The sequence below is a fragment of the Microcaecilia unicolor genome, chromosome 3 (genome assembly GCF_901765095.1).
Source record: "Microcaecilia unicolor chromosome 3, aMicUni1.1, whole genome shotgun sequence".
Classification (NCBI taxonomy): domain Eukaryota; kingdom Metazoa; phylum Chordata; class Amphibia; order Gymnophiona; family Siphonopidae; genus Microcaecilia; species Microcaecilia unicolor.
The window spans coordinates 232,289,506-232,315,153 of NC_044033.1; the positions used below are offsets into that span (position 1 = coordinate 232,289,506).

Here is a 25,648-nt window from a genome sequence, read left to right on the forward strand (position 1 = left end):
TCTAGAGGGAGAGTGTTGCTAGATGGTAGAGAATAGGTAAACAAAAAGGGGGTGGAGATCAGCACTGGAGATATTCACACTGGAGAAGTGTAGAGAAAGCCTGGGACTAAACTTAACAGGGGAAGGGATACAAGCCAAGAGAAACTTGAGGAGGGAAACTGCTTTGGTGGTGATGAGGATATCTCATACCTGGGAGGCGACACCAATTGTTATAATGGGCAAATTCTGGACAAGAAATTTATGAAGTGTGCAGAACTTTGCAGAATATTCAATTTTTTTGTGCAGAATTCCTCCAACATTAATATATGCATGTATTCTAAAAATTACACACATACTTTGAACCTCCCATACTATGTCCTAGAACAAGCTTATGCTCAGATTATATACAAATACATGCCTTCTTGTCACCTGCATGTATGCTGTGAAACAGTTTATAAAAAAAAAAAACTTTTCTGTGGGTAAAATGGGGTTTACCAGTTTAATAAAATAAAATTGTATAAAATGACCCCCATAAGATCATTTACTTCTCCTGGACTTCAAAACTCAAGCAACCTTCATTCCCCTTAGCTCTAGGTAGCCTGGGTTCAACTCACATGATGCAGCCCCAGAGCTCATGATCTACCCTCATCATCTTCTTAGGCTGAAGTCCAGGTCTCACTCCAGGGCCTATTCCCCTGCACATGCTCTGCACCTGTACACTCATGGGACACTTAATACCACCAAACGTGCCATGTTTCACCAACAGGACTCACCTGTGTACTCTGGGATAGAAGCAGGGGATGAAGCAGTAGAGGCATTCTCCCAGTCACCTTCTCCGTTCTGAGTAAAGAACAGACGACTTGGAGACATGAGACCAGAGGGAGAGTTGGCCCTGTAAGAAGAAAGGTAGGAAATTATTATTATTATTATTAGCATTTGTATAGCGCTACCAGACGCACACAACGCTGAACACCTGATACAAAGAGACAGTCCCTGCTCAAAAGAGCTTACAATCTAAATAATACAGACAGACAAGACAGTTACGGGTGAGGGAAGTAATGGGTGAGAAGGGAGAAAGGGACAAGGGGAGGGCAATTGTGGCTAGGAGATAAAAGCAACAATGAAAAGGTGGGTTTTCAGCATAGATTTGAAAACAGGCAGAGATGGAGCTAGACGTATAGGTCCAGGAAGTCTATTCCAGGCATAAGGTGCCGCGAGAGAAAAGGAGTGAAGCCTGGTGTTAGCAGTGGAGGAGAAGGAAGACAACAATAGAGACTTGTCCAGTGAGCGGAGTTCACGGGGAGGAATATAGGGAGAGATGAGAGTGGAGAGGTAATGGGGGGCTGCAGAGTGGATGCATTTAAAGGTCAGTACGAGAAGTTTAAACTGAATGCGGAAGCAGACAGGGAGCCAGTGAAGTGACTTGAGGAGCGGGCTAGTGTGGGTATAACAATTCTGGCGGAAAACAAGTCGTGCCGCAGAATTTTGGACAGATTGGAAAGGAGAGAAATATACAAAAATACTAAAAAGATCAAAATACAGGATATCCATCCCTACAAGAACAGAGAAGAATGTTGACAATTGGGCAGCACACTGAAGGCCTGAGCCATGAAAGAGGTTTCTCTTTCAGTTCTCAGGCTGCAGGGATCTTTGCTTGTTGGGGATATCCATAAGAAAGTGGGGTCAAGGGAAGAGGGGAGATAGTCAATTATTACTGCTTAGAGTAAAAACAAAGTTTTTGCCCCATCATCCATCCCATTGCTATGCATCATCCCCACCCTAACCCCACCCCCACCTTTTAGTCTAGCGCCAGTCCTGTCCTATCCCCTACCCATCCCCCATAGTCTGGCACCCCCCCCCCCCCCCCCCCCCCCCCCCCCCCCCCCCACCCTGAAGCACACCATCATTTAATGTCCTGGCCACTGCAGAGGCCACCTCTACCCCAAAGCCCACCAACATAAAATTTAAAAAAAAGGTTGGTTTGTTTTTTTAACCTGTGCAATGAGCCTACCCCAACATTATTGGTGGGTTTCTGGGTGAGGGTGGGCTCTTCACTGTCTAGGGAAAAAAGATTAAATATACCTTTTTTCCCCTAGGCAGTGAAGAGCCCATCCCCACCAAGAAACCCACCACCAACATTACACTCACAAAAAAACAAAAAACATTCAGACAAAAACTGAAATGGAGACCCCTCCCTTCCCTCCACCCAAGAAAGCCAGTTTCTACAAGCAGGGCAATACGGGTAAGAGAGAAACATAAATGTTTTTTTTTTCTCTCCTGTACTCTGCAAAATACAAAACTAAAAAAAAAAAAAAAAAATTTAAAGTTTTTTTTAAAAAGGTACATTTCACAAAGCAGACATCTCAATCTTTAAAAAATATTAAATAAAAATAATTTTTTTTTCTTTTCTACCTTTGTTGTCTGAGCACTTTATTTTTCTGGGTGAACTGGTCCCACTCTCTTCCACTTTCCATGTGTCAGTCTTTTAAATTCTTTTCCAGGTTGGCTTTTCCATTTCTTCTCTCTCCTCTTGTCGTCATCCTTTCCCATTCAATCACCAAGTGCCACTCATCTTCTGCTCTGTTCCCTTCCACACCCCTAGTCACATCTATCTTCTGCACCCTCTCTCTCCCCCCCACCACACCCCCTAGTCCCATTCATCTTCTGCTCCCTCTCCCAAGTCCAAATCATCTTCTTCTCTATTCCCCTTCTCCCACACCCTTAGCTGCATCCATCTTCTGTTCCCTCTCCCTCACATCCCCTAGTCCCATCCATCTTGTGCTCCTTCTCTATCTCTTACTCTCTCCCCCCCCCCCCCCGCGGTCTTTTTTTTTTTTTTTTAAACCCTTCGTCAGCCGGTCTCGTCCCTGTCTCTTTCTTGCTTTCCTTCCAGCACCACCGCCACTACCAGCACTGGAGTCTTCTTTCTCTCCTTCCATCCCTGTGGCGCTCGGTATGCCCCCCCCCCCCCCCCCGGGTCTTCCGATCCCTCGAGTCGGCAGCAGCTTCAGCTAGAAAGCAGTATACACACGCTGCTTTAGACCTACCCTGGAAGCCTCTCTCTCTCTCATACAGTTTCCCTCCTATGCGGGAACAGGAAGTTGAAGCAGAAAGAAAGGCTTCCGGGGGCAGGTCTAAAGCAGGGTGTGTACTGCTTTCTTGTTGAGGCTGCCAGCGGCTCGGGGATTGGAGGATTCGGGGGCGGAGAGGGGGGAGTGTCGTGTCGCCAAGTCTGTTGATGTGGGGAGGGTGCGGGGTCGGCTTCCATGTCGCATGGTGGCTCCCTCGTTTGCTTGTGAAAATGCTCCTGGCTGACGAGCTTGGTGGCTGCAGTAGTACAGTGTATGTGTGTTCTCTCATGGCGATCTCGTGGACTTCCCTGTGTGAGGTTTTTCACGGAGACATCTGATGTAGTGGATGGCACATGTCGATGTGCACGTGGTGTTGCCTCTTGGTTTGAGGGGCTTATTCCTTCTGCTGTTGCTGGACGGGTCTTGCAGTGTGTTTTCATGCATTTGTGGTGAGTGTGACCAGGTCCTGTTGTCGCTTGTCTTCCTCTCGCTGCACTCGGGATTTCTGGCGGTGGAGCTGGACTCAGTGGTTCCTTCGGGTTTCTGGGGCGTGGGGGGGCGGTTCTTGCGTTGTGGTCGGTAGACAGGGGATGTGGCCTTGTTATGTCCTGGTGGTGTCTGGTGGGTGCTGCGATGCTGCTGCAGTTCGTTTAGGGGGGTGCAATTGGGCATTCGCGAGTGAGCTGCTCTTTTTCCTGTTGGCTGTGCACTGATTGGTTGGAGGAGGTATGGAAAACTGGGTGGGCCTGAGCTGTGATTGGGTGGGCCTGGGTAGCTACACCCCTGAGCTAGGTGCACTGTTATCTGATAAGGTGGCAAAGTTGAATTATGCTACAAGTTTAAACAAAGGGTGGGGGGAGGGAGAGGAGGGAGTTTAATATTCCCAGGATCTAGGTTTGAGAAATCCCACACCACCAGCTACCCAGAGGGAGACAAACAATTAGAGAAATGAGGTACATCTCATCTCTATATCTGAGAAGACCCAGAGCTATGGTGGAAGAGACCAGTCTCCTAGGCCTCTTCCCATAGGCCTAATATTTTCTAAAGTACTTTCAATGTTTTCCTTTTGGGAAGCAAAGAAAATATTCTCCAATCTGCAAGTCTATATACCCTGTCATTTGAGTCTCACAAATTACAGTCCAGGCAAGCAGCAGGCACTTCCAATACTATCTCCCCTCAAGCAGGCAACTTTGCATACTAAATACCATAGGACTCAATATCTTTATGAGTGATTCTGGCCCAAATAACATCAACAGGATCAGTTGCAGGAGTGTGGCTGTTAAAGGCCCAGATCCATGGGTGGTCAATAATCCATTAAGGATCCAATGGTTAACCCGTCAGCACCCTCTTTCAACTTTGCTATGTATTTTGGAGATGCTCTACTTCACCCACCTGGGCGACCTTGGTGACCTCTTGATGCTCAACACATTCCCCGAGGGCTCATTGGCAACAGTGGAGAGAGACAGTGTGGACTGAGAGTAAACTTTACTCAGCTTTGAGCCTGTGAAGAGAAGTTTGAGACAGAGTGTGAGACAGTTTCAGTGGGGAAAAAAGTTAATCCTGCACCCATAGAAGGCAGTCTTCTCTATCCACTAATGGTTCCCCACAAATATACACAATGCAGTTCTTATTCTCCCCAGAAAGGAGGTAGGGAAGGGACTGTAGGGAGAAGAGGCACTTTTGTTAAATAGCACTTTTTTCTACAACTGAACCAAGTAAATTCAGGCTACATACCGGGCTGCTAGTTAAATCTCCCCACCAGTGCTAAAAATGCCAGTGTAAGAATGATTCCTTCATGGATGCAAGGGGTTAGAAGAGTCTCTTTGCTTTACAACTCCCTTCAGCTGCTGAAAATCGGGAATTAATCAATGCAAAAATGGCCTAGAACTTTAAAACTAATGTACTAATAGTGGTAAACCAAATCTTCAAAAGTATGTATTTTTAAACCCTTATGGTATCAAAACAGAAGGAATTTAAATGCAGTATAGGCACAACACCATGACACTGTTGATGTAATCATATGCTCACTATTCATAATATTGTGAAGATCTGTAGACATGTTATATAGTTTTGATATTTGAGCAGTTAAAAAATAAGTGATATAGACTGTGCTAGGTTTATTTACAAAGGCTCCAATATTCAAAGGCATTTATTTGGATAACAGCAGCCTCTATCTGGAAAAGTGTTTTAGGTATCTTGATTGTCAGCAGAACTATAAGGACAGTACTACTGAAAATCTTTATAGACTGAGGAAGAAAGTGACATCACCTATCATGACAGATGTCCGAGCTTTGAGCTCCATCTACCTTTCAGCTTCTTTTGATGCAATCCACTCCCATCGGGAGTAATTTTATGCCTCTTTCTGTCATGGATTTTTCCAATGCTGGTCAGTGTTATGTCTATGAGGTAAAAAAGAGCTGACATTTGTGAGTATGCGTCTCATCCCAGACCTGAAAACCACGAGGAGCATGGCTGCCTCTCCAAGCAGGAGATCTGTAACTGGATTCAAGGACTGAAGCAGAGGCGAGACAATTAGAGCATCAAGACACGGACTCCCTATTAGCGATGTCCAGGCAAAAACTTTGTGAGTGGTTTATACAACTTAAGTCTGACATTGCTGGTGTTAAGGGAGAATCACCAAGTTGGTAGCGGAACTGAGTGCTGATGTGCAGGAGTTGGGACATAGAATTGAAGAGGTGGGATGCCCATATGGCTGAGATGGTGGAAACCATAGGGGATTATGCCAAGCATATGCAAGAGATGAAAAAGATACAGGAGAATCTACAGTTAAAATTGGAGGGCCTTGAAAACCATATAAGGCATAATAATTTGCAGATTAGAGGTGTGCGAGAGAGTCCAGAATATGATGACTATAAGCAAATTGCAATTGATATTTGTGTGACTTTGCTGAAAGGTGGAGAATCAACTGAAAATTCACGTCAAAATTTATAGAGCCCATCAATCTCTTGGTAGAGCTAAGAATGAGCTATGTGATATAGAGGGGCATTTTCGAAAGGGACGTCCAAGTTTTGATTTGGATGTCCTCGCAAAACATCCCAATCCAGGGGCGGGGAAAACCGTATTTTCAAAACAAGATGGATGTCCATCTTTCATTTCGATAATACGGTCAGGGACGTCCAAATCCTGAAATTTGGTCGTCCCTAGACATGGTTTTCTCAGATTTTTGGAGATTTTTGAAACCAAGGACGTCCATCTCAGAAACAACCAAATGCAAGCCATTTGGTTGTGGGAGGAGCCAGCATCTGTAGTGCACTGGTCTCCCTGACATGCCAGGACACCAACTGGGCACCCTAGGGGGCACTGCAGTGGACATCATAAATTGCTCCCAGGTACATAGCTCCATTACCTTGTGTGCTGAGCCCCCCCAACCCCCCTCCCCCCCCAAAAAAAAACCCACTTCCCAACTGTACACCACTACCATAGCCCTTACGGGTGAAGGGGGCACCTAGATATGGGTACAGTGGGTTTGTAGTGGGTTTTGGAGGGCTCACTGTTTCCTCCACAAACAAAACAGGTGGGGGGGATGGGCCTGGGTCCACCTGCCTGAAATCCACTGCAGTACCCACTAAAACTGCTCCAGGGACCTGTATACTGCTGTCATGGACCTGAGTATGACATCTGAGGCTGGCATAGAGGCTGCAAATCAATATTTTTAAAGATGTTTTTTGAGGGTGGGAGGGGGTTAGTGACCACTGGGGGAGTAAGGAGAGGTCATCCCCGATTCTCTCCGGTGGTCATCTGGTCATTTCGGGCACCTTTTTGTGCCTTGTTCGTAAGAAAAACACGACCAGGTAAAGTTGTCTAAGTGTTCGTCAGGGACGTCCTTGTTTCTTTCAATTATGGGTCAAGGACGTCCAAGTGTTAGACACGCCTAAGTCCCACCTTCGCTACGCCTCCGACATGCCCCCTTGAACTTTGGCCGTCCCTGCAATGGAAAGCAGTTGGAGACGTCCAAAATCGGCTTTCGATTATACCGATTTGGATGTTTCTGTGAGAAGGAAGTTCATCTTCCGATTTGTGTCGAAAGATGGGTGTCCTTCTCTTTCGAAAATGAGCCTGAGAGTATACAAGCATGACTAGCAGTCAAACAGAAAGTGGTTGTTCAGATGAGAAAAATGAAAAATATTGAATGGAAAGGTCAGCAGGTGATGGTGTTTAATTTTAGGGGTGATTTAAATATGATTCTTAATCCACACACTCTTCTCTAAATGAATTGTGCGCGAGTCCAAGCAAAACTGAAGGTGAAAGCATAGTGTGTTTTTCTGTTTAAATATGAGCCTTTCAAAAATTTAAAGTGCAAACAATTTTTGAAAGGCTTGCACGTCCAGGTTTGTCTGGACACGCACACAAGAGCTATGCTTATCGCAAAATATTTGTGCCCAGGTGCCAAGCACGGTCCTCCCCTTACTTTCAGTTTGTTAGCACAAATTAACCATGCATATCATTTACATATAATTTCTTTTGAGCACTGCTTCACTGTTTTTTCGTGGGGGGGGGGGGGGGGGGTTGTGTGTGTGTGTTCCTTTTGCGTTATGGGCATTTGCACCCAGTTTGAGAATGGGCCTCAGGGAGAGTAAGTTAATTAGTGCAGCTGGTAACCCTCTGACAGCCTGGAATGGGACTCCTAAAATTAAAGCAGTTGGTCTCCTGCTGATTCTCCATTTTCTCAAGCTTCCTCCCCAGCTTGGAGCTGCTGACCTCATGCTCCACTGATTCATGGCAGAAAAGGCAAAGCAACAGAAAGGGAAATGGGACTTGATATACCGACTTTCTGTGGTGTTTTGCAACTACATTCAAAGTGGTTTACATAGTATATTCAAGTACTTATTTTGTACCAGGGGCAATGGAGGGTTAAGTGACTTGCCCAGAGACACAAGGAGCTGCAGTGGGAATTTAACTCAGTTCCCCAGGATCAAAGTCCACTGCACTAACCACTAGGCTACTCCAGAAGACAAGCAGACCAGCAGTCTGCAGGGTGATTGTTTCTAATAAAGCTGCACATCTTTCCAGACTGCCGACCCGCTTGTCTTCTATTACTCCACTGATTCATGGAATATGCGCCCAAAACCTCTTAAAGAAAAACTGTTTCTTACACTGTAAGATAACTAGGAGGAGTATTCTACTTATCCCCTTGTCCTGCTATGTGTTCCAATGTTTCTTATAACAAAATTCATGGTGTTGTGTCTATATTGCATTTAAATTTCTTCTATTATGATACCCTAAAGATTTAATAATTTGTATTTTCTTTTGTTGTTGTTTTTTTGTTTTCCACTACTTGATAAAAGATAAAAATAGAAGAAATGATATATACATTGGGTTTCTTTGTGCTTATATTAGGTACTAGCTTTCAGTCAGTGATTTATCCTTAAGCACCAGACAACTGTTTTTCTTCTTTTTCCCTTCTGTCATTGTGAGTGTGTTGCATGCGAGTGAATATGCATCACTGTTTCTCTATGATTTCCTTCAGTTGAGATGTAGATATGACTGTTTCCGATTCCCTTCAGGTAAGGTGGGCATATATATGTCTCTTTTTCCCTCTTTTCTGCGACTTTTCTAGTGAGACATGTGCACATATCTCCCTCCAATTCCATTTAAACTTGAGATCAGCACCAAAGCCCCAGAACACTGCATCAAAGAGATTATTATACAGCACAACCCCTCAATCCCACCTTACCCAGAAGGCCCCTGACAGGACTGCGGGAGATGACAGAATCATCCCGGAAGACTGTTTTCGGCCGTCCCTTCTTCACAGCTCGCACAGTGGTGGGTTTATGTCGAAGGACCTTGTCTAGGTCATCCATCAGCTTCAGCTGCTGCCGGCGCATATACTCCTGCCGAGTGAAATCCCCACGCCGAGGTCCTGCCACCTCCTCCTCCTGTGGCTTTTCCTTTGCCTGCAGCCGACTGAGGAAGAAAAGTTTTGTTATGCTATCCTTACCATGCTAGGAGTTTCTCCAGTGCACCTGAAATCCCCACTCATACTACACTATGACATATTTGGGGACTTCAGAGCAGATTGAACGACAAAATGAATCTGTTATAACAAATAAAATTAACTCAGACAAAACCTTGTAAAAGGTATAGAGGGGCATTTTTAATAAGACATCTAAAATCCCTCTTCACTTTCCTCATCAGGTATTCAATTTGACCTGTGTCCATTTCAGCTAACTGGTATTTAATCCTTTTTCTTTTTTCCTGGCTCAGTTTGGAAGGGTGCTTTTCATAGACCCTTTGCAAACACGTGAGCCTTTGCACCAACTCCTGTGTTTTCTGGGTCTGCGTTTTCCTAATCCTAGCTGCTTCCTGAATCAAAATGCCTCTCATCTATTCCTTCCCCATGTTCCACAACGTCCCCATTGTCATTTAGGGATAAGCGCTCCTAAAAAACATAGATAGCAAACTAATGAATTCAAAACAGGAAAAATGTTTGCTAATAAAGTATGACATAGGTTAAAAGAGACTATTCAAAGTTGCAATAAACAATTGAGGCCTCGGATTTCATGGAGGAATGGTGAATTAGCTGCCACAGCAGCCAACATTACCTCACAATTGAGTCCATAATTCTTAGCCTCAGAAACTAACACTCTTTAAAAAAAAACCAGCAATGAAAAACTCCAAATAGAGAAAAAGTTGCTCTCTTAAAAAAAAAAAAAAAGAGAAAAAAACAACCAAAATCATGCAAGCTGCATCATACCTCAAAACTAATCCCAAAAGTATTCAAACACAGAAAAAAATAGTCATTAACAATTGCAAAAACAGGTCATTTAGCTTATAGCGGAGGAGCTCCACCTGCCGACACTCCCAACTTCAATAGGCAAATGATCTGCTTTCTCCAGCTCCTCAAGGCTTCCAACAGCTCAACAGCAACAGCACCTCGACAAGTGCCATTTGTTTCACATCCATCCGATGCTGCTTCAGGAGGTTGAAGAATGATAAGAACTGTAGAACTCAATTGTGAGATAATGTTGGCTGCTGTGGTGGCTAATTCACCATTGCTCCATGAGCTCTGAGGCCTCAATTTTCTTTTATTATTATTATTTTTTTAAACAGTCTCTTGCAACCTGTGTCATACTTATTAGCAAACTTTTTTCTGTTTTGGGATAAGCACTCCTTCCACTTGTGTATCATGAGTTTTTGGGTAGAATATTTACTCATCAAATTGGTGTTGGCCCTCCACATCCTTGACTTCAAGCTTCTATTTGGTATCTGGAATATTCCTGTCAATGGGGCGTGATCAGAAATTTGATGGGGTGAATCAATATGTCTTTCCATAAGCCTATGCACCTCTTATCCAACCAGAAAAAAAAAAATCAATGTGTAAGAAGCATGCATACCTGAGTAGCATGTAAACTTCCTCTCAGTGGGATTGAGAACTCTCAACACATCTTCCAGGGCATCATTCAAGAGACATATCAAGAATACTACCTTCATGTGTCTCCTCTCTACCTCTCAATGTGGTCCTATCTAATTTCCCCAATGAAGTATTCATATCCCCTCCAATGCTAAGATCCCTAATACTTTTTGTTCAAATGAAGTTGAATAGACCTGACAAAAAAGGTCCCTTTGGGTCCGATGGGGGTATACACATTAAGAAGAGTGAATTCCCATTGATCCAACCTTCTTGCAAGCCAAACGTATCTATCCAAGGTATCTTCCCCTGACCCATATTCAGTGAGCAGAAGATTTTTACTAATCAGTATTGCTAACCCTCTAGCTTTAGACCCTCCAGATGAGTAATATACCTTCCACTAGTGAGCCACTGTCAGTTTTTGCATTTCAGCTCTTGCTGCATTGCTATGTGTACCCTAAAATCTTTCAGGTGCCTCAAAATTTCCTCTAATATAATGGTTGACACCCCCTCCCCCACATTCCAAGTTGCCAACTTAACCCCTCCACATGCCATAGCAGTAATCACAACATCTCAGCATACTCACCCCATCAACCAGAGAAAAAACACCCAGGCATTCCTTCATCCTATTAGCCCTCCCCCCCCTTAACATCCCACCCAGTAGGTTCATCCGATCAGTGAGAGGCATTAGCACTGATCGGATGAACACAGGATGAACCTACTGGGTGGGTCTCCTGCCTGAAGGAAAGTGTCAGTGAGAAATAGGATGAATATCATGTAATTTTACCGTTATTGAGGAAAAAATATACAATGGATGAATCGTATGGGTATGTCGCTATTTTTAGCGATTTATGAACAGCTCCTGAGGATGCCAACGGTGAAACACAGCACTGTGTAGAGCTGCAAGAATTCTTTTATACACAGATTGTTGAAATGAAATGAAAATTGTGGATACCACTTATTATTTGATCATCCAGTCAGTGTATTTGGCTGAACACGAACTACTGTGGAGTAAACTGATATGGTACTACGGGACTAATAATATTACTCTTTGATCATAAGGACTTTTGAACACCTGACATTAGTTAATACTATTATGACTAGGACATAGATTATGTCCGAATGAATCAGTTGAACATTTGAAATAACTATATGTTAATTGATGTATTAATCATTGTGTTATGGAGCATAATTAATATGTGAATCAGATAAACCTGTGGGGGAAATATCTCATATGAACTAGTCAGAAACGTTACAGTAAATAAAAGTAATATCTGATAAATTATATACCTATTCCTATTTTGAGTTTAGACTTTTACTGCCTCGAGGTCAATCTTCCAATGCCAAGAGGCCACTATCAGGGTTTAACACAGCTCTGCTGTGGAAGGTACTGCATTGTTGGGCATTGTTTCTTCAGTCATTGCAGCAGGAGTAGTGCTTTGTGGGCTCAGAAGGCCCCTTATGCTTCAGCGGCACTTTGAACCTCTAGCTCCTGCATGCCTGCTATCACCATAGAAGGACTGAAGGATTGCTCCCAGTGTACCCTGCTTATGTTAATTATGGCCCTCCCTACCAGTGCTGCTCCTAGCAAGAAAAGAAAGAGAACTGTAGGCTCCAGAGAAGATACACATTGTTCCCTCCCTGATGAAACTGGTCCTGTTCTGATCCATACACCAGTCCCCACCAACCTTACCTCAGTTCTAACCAGTCCTCCATTTGTTCTCTAGACCTGTTTAGAAACCTGGCTTTTTTCCTTAGATATGCTCAACCGGGGCACCAACCCTTCAACTGGGCCCAGAAGCAGCCTACACTATAACAATTCTGAGCCAGCTGCATGTGTGACACCATCTGCTGAAGACAGAATACTGATAAGCAAAGGCTGCAGAGTGACCTGGAAATAATGCTATAAACCTATAAACCAAGGTTCCACCATTTGATTTGATGCAGCTCACTATAGTGCAACATTGGGTCTTTGGACAGAGGACGTTTATGAGCAAAGTAAAAAGCTTTTACAGTTAGACTGAAGGGAATTACACTTTTCAAGTTAACAAAAAGATCCTTGAATTTAATAAACTGAATACAAAGGGCTTTCTATCAATATCAAATATATGACCCCTTATACTTAAGGCATTAAATTCCCTGAGATTTTGCATATGTATATTAATGGAACCAGATGACCCACTGTATTAGCACTATTAAGCTAGATATTTCAGTCTTGTGCAACTGTTTGACAAGTTCCTCATGAGAGACTACTGTGAAAATTAAAAAGCGTAGAATGAAAAGATGTGGGACAGAAAAATATATGGTCTTTGCCATTGTTAAGCGTGTGCTGTTCTTTGCTCCTTCCAAGATCAGGTGGACAGCCACAGCACCTCTGCTGGGTAGTGTGAGGAACCCCTGAGGGTCAGGGAAGAAGGGATCCGGGAGAGGAGCAAGTGGGTAGGTTTCATACCCGGGATTCCAACTACAAGTACCAGCATCCTAGGGGCTGGGAAGCCACGCCCCCACAGAGAAAAAAGTTTCCCAAGAGCAGGAGAAGGGAGGAGGACTACAGTTCCCAAGAACCCCTGCAAAGCCCTAGGGACAAGCAAAGGGAGCAGCAAGGGAACTACAAGTCCCAGGATCCCGAGGGAGATGAGGAGGATTGGCTGCGGAGGAATAATCAGGAGGGAGAGGACCAGCTGGAGACCATAAAGGGAGAGGAGCCCATGGAATGGCAGGCAGAGCAAGGGTTTGGAGAGGAGACCCAAACTGGAGATGGCTGGGGAAGTGAGCCCATGGAGATCGCTGCTCTAGCTCAGGTACAGGGGAGGAAGTTAAAGGGCTTCATAACAAACCTTCTTCAAGGCTGGGGGAAGCTTGAAGGAAAAGTTAAGCAGCTGTTCCATTCAATGGGGAAAGAGGTATCGGGCTGTAAAGCAATGAGTGATTTCAGATGTGTCCAGAAGTCGTGCCGGGCTGGAGAGGCAGTGAGTGAATTAAATAACTGTGTCCAAGAACCTTGCCATAGGGGGGGAAATAATGAGTGATTTAAACTGTGTCCAGAAACTCTGCCATGCTGGAGAAGCAGTGAGGGATTTAAACTGTGTCCAGAAACTCTGCCATGCTGGAGAAGCAGTGAGGGATTTAAACTGTGTCCAGAAACTCTGCCATGCTGGAGAAGCAGTGAGTGATTTCAACTGTGTCTAGAAACTTTGCCAGGCTGGGAAGGCAGTGAGTGACAAACTGTGTCCGAGAACTGTGGCCTACGGGGGAACGAGGGCTGGCATGTAGTATGACCAAGGACTGTGTCTGGAAAAGGAAACGTTTTGTTCTTGCTGATGGAATAAAAGCGACTTTAAGTATATCTTTTGGAATTGTCTTCTTGGAGTGCAGTGTCCAGGGGAGGGCCCCTCCAGAGGTCAGCAGAGGACCTACCTGCTGGGAGGCCTGAAGGAGGAGGCCTGCTGACACTAGTTATTGATGTTCCTTAAACGTTCAACTCGTATAAGCTCTGTGTTACATTACACACTTTGGTCTTTCATTCTTTTGCCCTTCCCTGGGCACACCCTCCCTCTATGGGAGCCTGTGATGTTGGCAATATGATTCCAGTCCTTCCCTGAAGCAGTGATTTTGGATCGTGAAACAGGATTCCTGTCGGAACTATTTATTGAAGAAGCAGTGGTGCACGCTGAAGTGTTATTTTATTTCTTTAGAATTTATGTGGAAATAATGCACACTACTTGGAATATATAGAGACTGAACTTTTGTATTATAATACAAAATGAATGTAGTCACTGTTTCTAGTAACATAGTAGATGACGGCAGAAAAAGACCTGCACGGTCCATCCAGTCTGCCCAACAAGATAACTCATATTTGCTGCTTTTTTGTGTATACCCTACTTTGATTTGTGGGACATTTTGCTATAAAACATGTGTGTGGAGCTTTTTGTGTGTGTGTGTGCTTTGTTTTTTTTTTTTTTAACTGGTTTAAAGAATATAGAGCTGGCTATTTCATGTTTTGAAGGCCATGCCTTTTTTTTTTTTTGACTGAGGTCTTTTCTCTCTCCACTTTTTTTCCCCTAATTTTTTGATAGTTTGAGCTATTGTGTTGGCTCTTATTGTTCTACAGTGACCATCAATCCATAACACTTGGATAGTATTTAAAAGGAATGATTAGGTATCCATAATTTCCTGGCATGTGGTTGTGAAAACAGAGGAACCCCAGTCCCTTCTGTTCCCTAGGTCTGTCACAGTCTGAGTCCAAAATAAGAAACAACAATCCAGTTAAACAAGGAAAAAACAAATAAAAATCACACTAGTCTATCTAGCATCACCCTCGTATCTGCTGAAATTTATCTTTGTGCTAGCAAGTAAAGGAAACGTACAACAAAATTCAAGCAGGACAAATTGTAATTCCCAATATAGTCTCCTTGCAACAGTTCAAAAGAGCAGAATATCAAGATCGTTCCATACCCCATTTGGGCTTGGCTGATGGCTTCTGATCAGGAATACCTCACTCTGCAGCCTTCCCATGAAGGCTGAGCTCTGCTCCTGCTTACTCTCCATCCCCCTCCTCCATCCTCTGATCTTCAATGACCAAGGAATCTACCCCACCCTGTGAGCAATTAGCTCCTACTCCTCCCAGCTCCTCCTTCTGAGTGTTTTAATTCTTTTGTTTCCTGGCTCCTCCTGTTTATCCTATTTTTCTTCTGGGGATTAAATTGTCAGATTAACAGTTCCTCTCCTTGAGGTTTTCCGGTTCAAGGTGATGGGATATGCACCCCGTCACAGTCTTCTAGACATTTTCTGAGTACATCACTTTTTTCCTACCCCAATATCATATTAAATAAAAATTATAACTAGAATTTATAAAAAAAAAAAAAAAAAAAAAAAGAATTTGTTCACAAGAAACTGAAGGTGACAGCTTAATATCAGAATCTTTAAACAGTGACAGTGAAATTTTCCACATCTGGTATTATGGTTCACTAATATCCCTGTTTTTATGCCAATTGACATAGCTGCACACATGCCACTGTATGTAATGGAGACTGGTAGGGACCAGGATGAGAACCTGTGAAGTTTACATTACAAATAAAAACAAAAGGTGAAACTTGAATACTTTCACCAATTCATAATATGTTAGCATTCATAGATATACTCACACCTTAACAACCACACCTCAACAGCCCCAGGCCTGATGATATATATATATATATATATATATATATATATATTTACATACTCACACATAGAACAGGATACACACCATCACTTCCCCGACCCCTAAGAGATAAAATGTCCGTCTAGACATGAACATGTGTCCCTCAATGCACCCGTATGTGCACATCCTGGTATATTTGGAAATGTGCACACTCTCATTCCCCCAAATGCTAGTCCCTCACCAGACACTTTTTTTTTTTGTTTTTTTTTACCTTGCCTCTTCTTTTTTCTGCTCTTTCTCAGTCTCCTGCCACTGTTTCCTCCTGCGGGCTTCCTCAGTACGCTTTTGCTGTTTCTCCAGCAGAGCAGCACGCCTCTGAGCCATTTCATCCTCTGGCCTCTTCTCTTCCTGTTAGCCCCAAAGAAGAAATGCAGTGAGGTATTGGCACATCACAAACTACCCACATCAAGGCAGAGACTCAAGCCAGACACTGACAGGATTTGTAGTACTTTTCTCATTTTTCTATTCCATTTCATATCATGTCCATACTATCTGAAAGAGCAAGGATACAATTCCTGTAAGAGCTCTTTCCAATGCTGTATCTAAAATAATAATGGGGGACAAATGCTTGGAATGGAGTTAAGGTCTTCTAACCTCTACATCATTCCAGCTTGAGCTTACATGTTACAGACAGGAATGGGAGCCCATACCTCTGCAGCATTCTCCAGTCTAAGGAGTATATGCTCAAGCCAAGAATGGAATGGAATCCAAGTCTCTTACTTATTTGGCACAGAACACCAACTACATGTACTGCTATGGATTTACAGCCTGTCTCACTAACACAGCCTATCAATAATTACTGTGGATTCTTTTGGATTCGTATTAGGTAAATGAGACCTTTATTAGAGGTGCTAAAATCTACAATGATTAAGATATATACAATGGTTAGCTATATACACACAATGATTAGCTATATAAACAATCATTACATCACTGGTCTCCACATCTAAGCAATGCTAAGTGTTCTTAGACCAGGAAAAGAAGCAATAATACATTATACATACAACATCACTGGTCCTTACATCATCCAGGCTCTTAACATCAGCTGGGGGGGGGCTGGTTTACAGCAAGACCCAGGAGCTTCTTTGACCAGGAACAAGCCCTCTGCGCAGTGTGTCTACTCACAGATGAGCCCCAAAGCTCTGCTGCAACAAGGCCCCCTTTTTATTAGGCTTAGAACTCATGCTCAGAGCTAAGGAAAATTACAGAAGGAAAACAAGCTATACTGTGGGAACGTGGTCACATGTTTTTCAAGTCCAGGTGGCCAGGCTGAACTCTGAAAACAAGCACCATCTTTCTCTTCACATACCAAATTAATTAGAGCTGTATCTTATCTTCTGCATTCCAACTTATTTTCACACAATCAAAGAAACAATCATTTTTAAACAGAATTACTTCTAATCAACAATACAGACGCCAAGTGCACTGGTTGGTCAAGACAAAGCTGAAAAACAATCTTTAAAATTCACTTTTATTACACTACAGTACTGTCATTTTTTTTTGTCAACCACATTTTCATTGCTAAAATCATTATGACCCTTCCTCACACTCCTCATGAGCTTTACCTTGAAGAAGAATCCAACTCCTCCCTTATGGGCTGGCTCAGGCTCATCCAATGAGACATCCTCCAGAGAGTCCTCCCCTTCCCCTCCTGTATCCTCAGAGGGCTGCAGAGTGGAAAGCTCAATCTCAATGAGGTTTGACTGCTTTGTGCCTTGTGGTGAGATGCCATCACTGCTATCATCCATGCCAGAGGCAGTTACCACTGCAGTACTACTCTGGGGTACCACTGATGCCACAGGTCGCAGATTGCCCTGCTGATCCAGGCACTGGGGCGTGTCCCCAGCATGATTTGCATTCTCAGCTTCTAGTGCCTTTACCAGATCAAAGTCTTGGTCCTCATCTGCAAAGTGGATGGAGGAGCGGGTCTGCATAGGAACCTTGCTGGGGGAGAATTTGCGCAGGTGGGGCAGGGTGTCTACATTCTGTGGTGGTGTCAGAACCCGGGTCAGAGGTGGGATCTTCAGTTCTGCTGGCCTTGCATGTTTGGGGCTCTTAGGATTGACAGACGTGGTGGTAGATGTTCTCCGTGGAGTGGGCTGGGGAGATCTAGGAGCAGGGGCACTAGTCTTGCGAGGCAATGAGGGTGATGAGGAAAGGTCCATGTGGCGGGGTGAGGTGATGTCTCGACTGGGTTGTGGACTACTGGTAGCTTTAGGGGCTGGGATTATCCAGGCCTTGCTCTTCTCCTTGTGCATGAGTTTCTGCTGCTGGTCAGAGAGACGATGCATGTCCATCTGCAGTGAGCTCAGTGCAGAATTCAGCTTAGCTACCGCCCGGTTGTAATCACCAAGATTTACATCTAGGGTGCCTGTGATGATTTCTGGAGAAAAAGTAACTTGCTTGTCACTACGTGCTTTGCTCAAAACCTCACCATCTTTGTTTTCAGTAATGTTAGATTCCTGAGCCTTTTTCTCGCCAGAAGTCTTCAAACTCCCCAAGTCATCTTCAGCCTCCACTTTGGACAAGTGCTCCTCCAATGAGAGTGGTCTTTCATCTAGGTAGCCAGTATTGCCCTCTGGTTCTTCCTCTTTCTTCAGCTGCAAGAAGGCACTCTTGCCCAATCGTTGCCGATGCTTGGTGAAGATTGCCTCAATTCTCTTCTTCTGGGCCTCAATAGCCCTCCGCTTCTCTTCTAGTCGAGCCCCCAACTGGTTCATCTCAGAGTTTAAAGATGGGCTCTTAATGGGGCTCTCCTCTGCTTTTTGTGCCCAGGTAGTGGTTGTGCTAGGGGCCATGCCTCGCTCTGTATCCTCCTGCACTTTCTTTGGTGAGCCATCACCCTTGCTATCTGATGCCATTTTCTTCTTGCGCTCTGCAAAGCTGGTCATCTTCACACCAGAACCAGAGGAGGCTGAACTATCTGCTTGAGAGCTGAGGGAGCTTGGGTCAGAGGTAGAGTCTTCTTTTCCTGATAGCTCCCTCCCAGCTGGCAAGCCACGGGATATATCCTCCACATCAGAGTCCAGGCTGTTGTCCCTCAGACCTAACTCATCATCCCGTGACGTCCAAGGCACCTCTGCTGAGGAGTTACAGCCATTTATGGAGCCACTGTGCAGTTTGTATACCCCCATGTTAGTAGGGGATGCTAATGCCTTGCCTTGGGTTTGTCTTGTGTGGATCTGTGAGTGCTGGGGGGATTGAGGTCCCTCTTTCAGTTCTGGGGAATGGAGATAAAAACCATCTGGCGCCCCCTCAGGAAGGAGACGTGTCTCCATATTGTGAATGATCTGCAGAGCTTCTTCAATTGTGGGCAGCTCACTATGTCCATCTAATGTCCCATTATTCATTGGGGACCCTGCACCCTCCTCCTCCTGGCTCCCACTCTTTATGGACATTGGCACCTTGTGAACAGTCCTGGGGGGTGTAACAAGGCTATTCTCACCACTCTGCCCCAAGTACCAAGCCACATCTTCAGATGGGGTGTAAGTGGTTTGTATGGCTTTCTTGGGTGTAGGATACACATTGGGTGCAAGGCTGTCTGAGCTGACTGAGCGCATCATGCCAACTGGGTTCCCCATCACGATGTCCACATCGCTATCCAGCCCAAAGGGAATGCTGAAGGATACAGCCTGGGATAGGGGATGACTAAAACAAAACAAAACAAATTGTCAATCAAGATGGGTCTATTATAGGCTGCCCCCTCCCAAAAAAAGTGGCAGACAAGAACATTTATAGACTAACAGAAGAATTCAAACCACAGGACTTGGTAGCTATGGTGTACCTTGAATACCCAAATATGAAAATACATCAGGATCTGATTCTTACTAAAAGGGAGAAATTGATCAAGAATCAAAAGGTAGACGCGAGCCTATGTGAAAGCAAGCATGAAGTTAATAGTTTTTTTTTTGTTATTATAAGGAACAGAAGCAGGGAGTACCACAAAATGTATTAAATGAGCTTTATTGAAGCTAAATAAGAAACTCAAGTAATTAATTAGTAGGCAAAAGAGCACATGAAGCAAGTCTAAGGAAATGAAGAGTTCAGAGATGACTATTCCTAATAACATAAAAGGCCCTAGGACAGGAAAAAAATAGAACTGTTCTACTGTCCTAAGTTAACTGAATTTATATCCAGATAATGGCAATACCACAATTACCCAGATATTCAGGGACAATGCTGAATACCCAGGTACAACTTTAAACGCTTAGAGCAGAGATTCTCAACCCAGTCATTGGAACACATCCAACCAACAAGGTTTTCAGGATACCCACAATGAATATTATGTACGAGATAGATTTACATACAATGGAGGCAGTGAATACAAATTTATCTCATGCATATTCACTGTGGGTATCCTAAAAACCTGACTGGCTGGGTGTGTTCTGAGGAACCCCTGGCTTAGGGTGACATTTCTGTTAAACACCAACCATGGAGTTTGAAAATTGCCCCATCAGATCAACATCCATTTCAGACCTTGCCCTTTCAGTCACTGGAATGCCTTTTACTGTTCACATAATTTCTGATCATGTGAGGAGAGGGGGGAGTATCCTATTTGAGAAACGTTAAGAAAAATAAAACCCACTATTTCTATGCCTTTATAAAACAGGCTCCCAGATCTAGTCTCAATAACACACAAATACTCTTGAAGTTGCACACCTACACATATTTTTATAAAATATGCAGGTATATCACAATTCTGCCTCCTCTCTGCCCAAATTAAGCCCGAGACTACCTACATGCAGATAGTGCTGGGCAGACTTATGCGGTCTGTGCCAGAGCCGGTGGTGGGAGGCGGGGCTGGTGGTTGGGAGGCGGGGATAGTGCTGGGCAGACTTATACTGTCTGTGCCAGAGCCGGTGGTTGGGAGGCGGGGCTGGTGGTTGGGAGGCGGGGATAGTGCTGGGCAAACTTATACGGTCTGTGCCCTGAAGAGCACAGGTACAAATCAAAGTAGAGTATATACAAAAAGTAGCACATATGAGTTATCTTGTTGGGCAGACTGGATGGACCGTGCAGGTCTTTTTCTGCCATCATCTACTATGTTATTATTTAAAAGTGAGAACACATTTTCTATGCAAGTACATTATTTGAGCATATATAGTCACAATTTCATAAAAGCCTTTTCTGTAAGTAAAGCAGGCTTTAGATAAAGCTTTTCTGTACGTTACAAAGTTTCAAATTTATTTGATATACTGCTTATAAAAAATAAAATCTAAGTGGTTTACATGATCAAAATTAAAACTGGGATCAATTTTCAAACACAGTTACACATTCATTGGCAGCCGGTTAATATATAACAATGTATATTTTCAGTTATGATACAGATTAGCTGGAAATACATCTAACTGCCCTGAAATGATTATGGAGTAGAGGTAAGTGGAGTGAGGACAATCTAAAAAAATTATTCAGATACTGGCAATATTCAGTCACTAAACAGACATATATGGTTAGTTTTGGTCTGATCAATAGAAGGCCTAAACTAAACAGACAGTGAAAGCAGTTGCTACATAACACGTATACCCAACACTGCTGACTTTACGCATGGTGGTGATGAATGTGTGTATTAAATTCTCATTCTCATATGTGGAAAGTCACTTGCAGTTCTATATTCTGATTCACATCTAGTATTCTGCAAGGGGTTTCAATACTGTATTAATTCTCATGCCAGCATTTAAATTAAAACTGAGTCCTTATGGGATTTCGGACCATACCATGATATAGGGAGGTACCCCAAGGAAGTTATCATTGGAAAATTCTCCCGGAACTTTGATGGGATAAAAGTTTTCAGGAATTTATACTTGCAAAATGGAATGAGCATAAGACACATAATATGGAACATATACAACAATCTGTGCTTTTTTGGGAAATGGCTAGGGCTGTATTAAGGGGTGAAAATATAACTTACACCTCATTTTAAAAGAGGGCAAGAGAGAAATTTTCAGGTGAGAAAAGATTGTTCATTATTTGGGGCACACCCTACAGAACAGCAAAAAACAAATCTTTTAGCATCTCATATTGCTTTGAATAAACTAGTTCATCAAAGAGCCAAAATGTCATTTGCCTACTATAAGTTTCAATTGTATTTACATGGTAATAAAAACGGCAAACTGTTTGCCCGCCTAGTTAAAAATTGGAAAAGTTCCTCAAAAGTATTACAACTACTTAGTGATAGTGGCCAGATAGTAAGATTGGATTCAAAGATTAATAGCACCTTCCAGAAATTTTATAAAAATCTCTATGAAGCCCCAGGAAGATCATCTTGACAGTGCAATGTACTTAAGAAAACCTAGATCTTCCTTCTACTTCGGTAACAGATAAGGGCCTTGCTAATGTTCCTGTATTCTCTGAGGAATTTACCATAGCAAGATAGCAAAATGAGTTGTGAAATGTGCCAGGACCCAATGGATATATTGGGTAGAATTCTTTACGATTTTTCAGGGGGATATTGGACGATCCTTAGTAGTATTATTTAATTACATAGTACATTCACGGGAAATGCCCGTGTCACTAAAGATGGCTCAGATCTAACAGTACTTTTGAAACCTGGGAAAGACACACAGAGTACCAATTCATATTGCTCTATTTTATTATTGAACTTTGCGGCTAAGCTGCTTGCAAAACTCTTAACCAATAGGTTGGCACAGGTATATTGGCACAGGTATTTCCATTGTTGGTGGTGAGATGGGCTTTGTGAGATGTCGAACAGCAGTTGAAAACAGCAAAGTAATTACTTCCTTGGAGTAGACAGAACAACAGGGTTTACCTTCTCTGTCAAGAAGGCTTTCGACTGTGTATTTTTTTTTTTTTTTTTTAAGAGATGCTGTTGGTGTTTTGTATTTTGACCCTAAGGGTTCAGTCACAGCCCTTTGATATTCAAAGAGGCACTCATCAGGATTGCTCTTTATCCCCACTTCTGTCTGTATAACTTTAGACCCTTTATTTATTTATTAGGATTTATTAACTGCCTTTATGAAGAGATTTACCGAAGGCGGTGTACAACAGTACAGTGTAACATAAAAAATCTTATAATTTTGTTAACAGCATAACAATAGTAAAAAAAAAAAAAATCCCCAAACACAATAAATGAGGTAAACTGGAGTACAGCAAATTAAAACCTAATAAGTGGACTACCATGAAACTGTATAAAAACTACAAATATTGAACAGCACTGAAATTCAAATACAGAAATAATATGTCAGCATAACTCTAATGATACATCTAAAGCATGCTTTAGAATATTCAAATAACAGAAGATATGATGCTAATGCTTTTACGTAAGCGTTGTCATACTGGAACAGATTGAAGGTCCATTAAGCCCAGCATCCTGTTTCCAACAGTGGCCAATCCAGTTTACAATAACTGGCAAGATCCCAAAACAGTACATTTTATGCTGCTTATCCTAGAAATAATCAGAGGATTTTCCTCGTCTATCTTAATAATGGCTTATGAACTGTTCTTTTAGGAAATCATCCAAACCTTTTTTAAACCCTGCTAAACTACCTGCTAATTATACACTGAGTGAAGAAATATTTTCTCAGATTTGTTTTAAAGTTACGACTTTGTAGCTTCATTGCGTGACCCCTTGTCCGAGTCCCCTACATGGTAAGTTGTATCGTATTTTTATATAATACAGATTACTATGTAGCCAAGGGGCCAAGTGTAGATATATAGATGGGGATAAGATGGGTGGTACAGAGTTAGTTGGGATAAATATTAGGTGGCTAAACTCAAGGCACCTTCTTTGTGTACTTAAACAGACCGTAAAAGTCTGCCCAGCAATCTTCTTGTACTAAACGTTCTGAAGCTAATGCCGACGCCTCTTAAAATTTACACTCAAGCCCAACCATATCTATACAGTCACAATCAGGGCATAGACCGTAGAAGTCTGCCCAGTACCAGTTTTGCTTCCCAGTTACTGGTGTTGCCATCCATCTCCACTAAGATTCCATAGATCCATTCCTTCTAAACAGAATTCCTTTGTGTTTATCCCATGCATGTTTGAATTCCATTACCATTTTCATTTCCACCACCTCCCATGGGACGGCATTCCATGCATCCACCACCCTCTCTGTGAAAAAATACTTCCTGACATTACTCCTAGTCTGCCCCCTTTCAACCTCAATTCATGTCCTCTAGTTCTACCGCCTTTCCGTCTCCGGAAAAGATTTGCTTACGGATTAATACCTTTCAAATATTTGAATATCTGTATCATGTCACCCCTGTTTCTCCTTTCCTCTACGGTATACATGTTCAGGTCGGCAAGTCTCTCCTCGAACGGTTTGCAACGCAAATCCAATACCATTTTTGTAGCTTTTCTTTGCACCACTTCCAGTCTTTTTACATCTTTAGCAAGATATGGCCTCTAAAACTGAACACAATACTCCAAGTGGGGCCTCACCAACGATTTGTAGAGGGGCATCAATACCTCCCTTTCATTTGCTGGTTATACCCCTCTCTATGCAGTCTAGCATCCTCCTGGCCACAGCCGTCGCCTTGTCACATTGTTTCTTCACCTTTAGATCCTTGGACACCAACACCCCAAGGTCTCTCTCTTGAGTCGAGCTTACTAATCTCTCCCCTCCTATCCGGTATCTCTCTTTTGGGTTTCTGTACCCCAAGTACATCACTCTGCATTTATTGGCATTAAATTTTAACTAAATACTCAAAGACTCCAGAAAGAATATTTTCCAAAGAAAAGGTGTAAATTACTTAACACCATTTATTGTGCCAATATATCTTTACACATGTGTAAAGATGTATTGGCACAATAAATGGTGTTAAGTAATTTACACCTTTTCCTTGGAAAATATTCTTTCTGGAGTCTTTAAGAGTACTTAATCAAATTATAAGACTCTGGGTTCTTATAACTATCCCCTTGTATTTAAGTGAGATTAAATTTTAACTGCTAGACCCTCAACCATTCTTCTAACATTTGGAGATCCCTTCTCATTGTTTCTACTCCCTCCAGGGTATCCACTCTATTGGTTATTTTTGTATCATCTGCAAAAAGGCAAACCTTTCCTTCCAACCCTTCAACAATATCTCCCACAAATATATTAAACAGTATAGGCCCCTGCACCAACCCCTGAGGAACTCCACTGCTCACCTTCCTTTCCTCCAAGCGGATTCCATTTACCACCATCCTCTCCCACCTGTTCGTCAACCAGTTTCCTATCCAGTTCACCACTTTTGGTCATAAATAAAACCCTTTCAGCTTATTCATGAGTCTCCTGTGGGGGACCGTATCGAAGGCTTTGCTGAAATCTATGCAGAGTACATCTATCACACATCCTTCATCCAGTTCTTTGGTCACCCAGTCAAAGTCAATAAGATTCGTTTGCAGGATTTTCCTTTGGTAAAGCCATGTTGCCTCGGATCCAGTAACCGTTGGCTTCTAGAAAGTTAACTATCCTTTCTTTCAGCAGTGACATAGCACCGACGTGAGACTTACCAGTCTGTAGTTTCCCACTTCTTCTCTGTCTCCACTTTTGTGAAGAGGGACCACATCCGCTCATCTCCAATCTCGCGGAAACTCTCCCGTCTCTCAAGACCTATTAAATAAATCTTTAAGAGGTCCCGCCAAGACCTCTCTGAGCTCCCTCAGTATCCTGGGATGTATCCCATAGCTTTGTCCACCTACAGATTCTCCAGCTGTTTATAAACTCTTTCTTCCATAAACAGCGCAGTATCCACTCCATTCCCAGATGTTCCCTCGGCAGCTGACCGCTGTCCTTCTCCAAGATTTTCCCCCGTGAACACCAAAGAGAAGTATAATGAGTTTGCTTTATCTTCATCACTCTCCACATAGCCATTCTCATTATCTTTCAGTCTTGCAATTCCATTCCTATCTTTTCTCCTTTCTCCAATATATCTGAAAAAGGTCATCTTGTTGGGCAGACTGGATGGACCGTACTGGTCTTTTTCTGCCATCATCTATTATGTTACTATATGTTTTGCCAGCTTGTAAGCATGTTATGATCCACAGTGTCAAAGACTGCTGAGAAATCCAACAACGCTAGTATC

At 42.9% G+C, this 25,648-nt stretch overlaps 1 protein-coding gene across 1 annotated transcript in view; it reads right to left on the reverse strand.

The window, feature by feature from the left end:
* Positions 1–25,648, reverse strand: part of CAMSAP3 (calmodulin regulated spectrin associated protein family member 3) — a 272,719-nt gene that overhangs the window by 24,551 nt on the left and 222,520 nt on the right. Inside the window, exons 11-15 of the mRNA XM_030197560.1 lie at positions 17,188–19,270; positions 15,834–15,970; positions 8,746–8,975; positions 4,443–4,551; positions 753–871 (exon numbers count right to left, since the gene is read on the reverse strand). Of these exons, the coding sequence (XP_030053420.1) occupies positions 753–871; positions 4,443–4,551; positions 8,746–8,975; positions 15,834–15,970; positions 17,188–19,270 (2,678 nt within the window). The remainder of the gene's footprint in view (positions 1–752; positions 872–4,442; positions 4,552–8,745; positions 8,976–15,833; positions 15,971–17,187; positions 19,271–25,648) is intronic.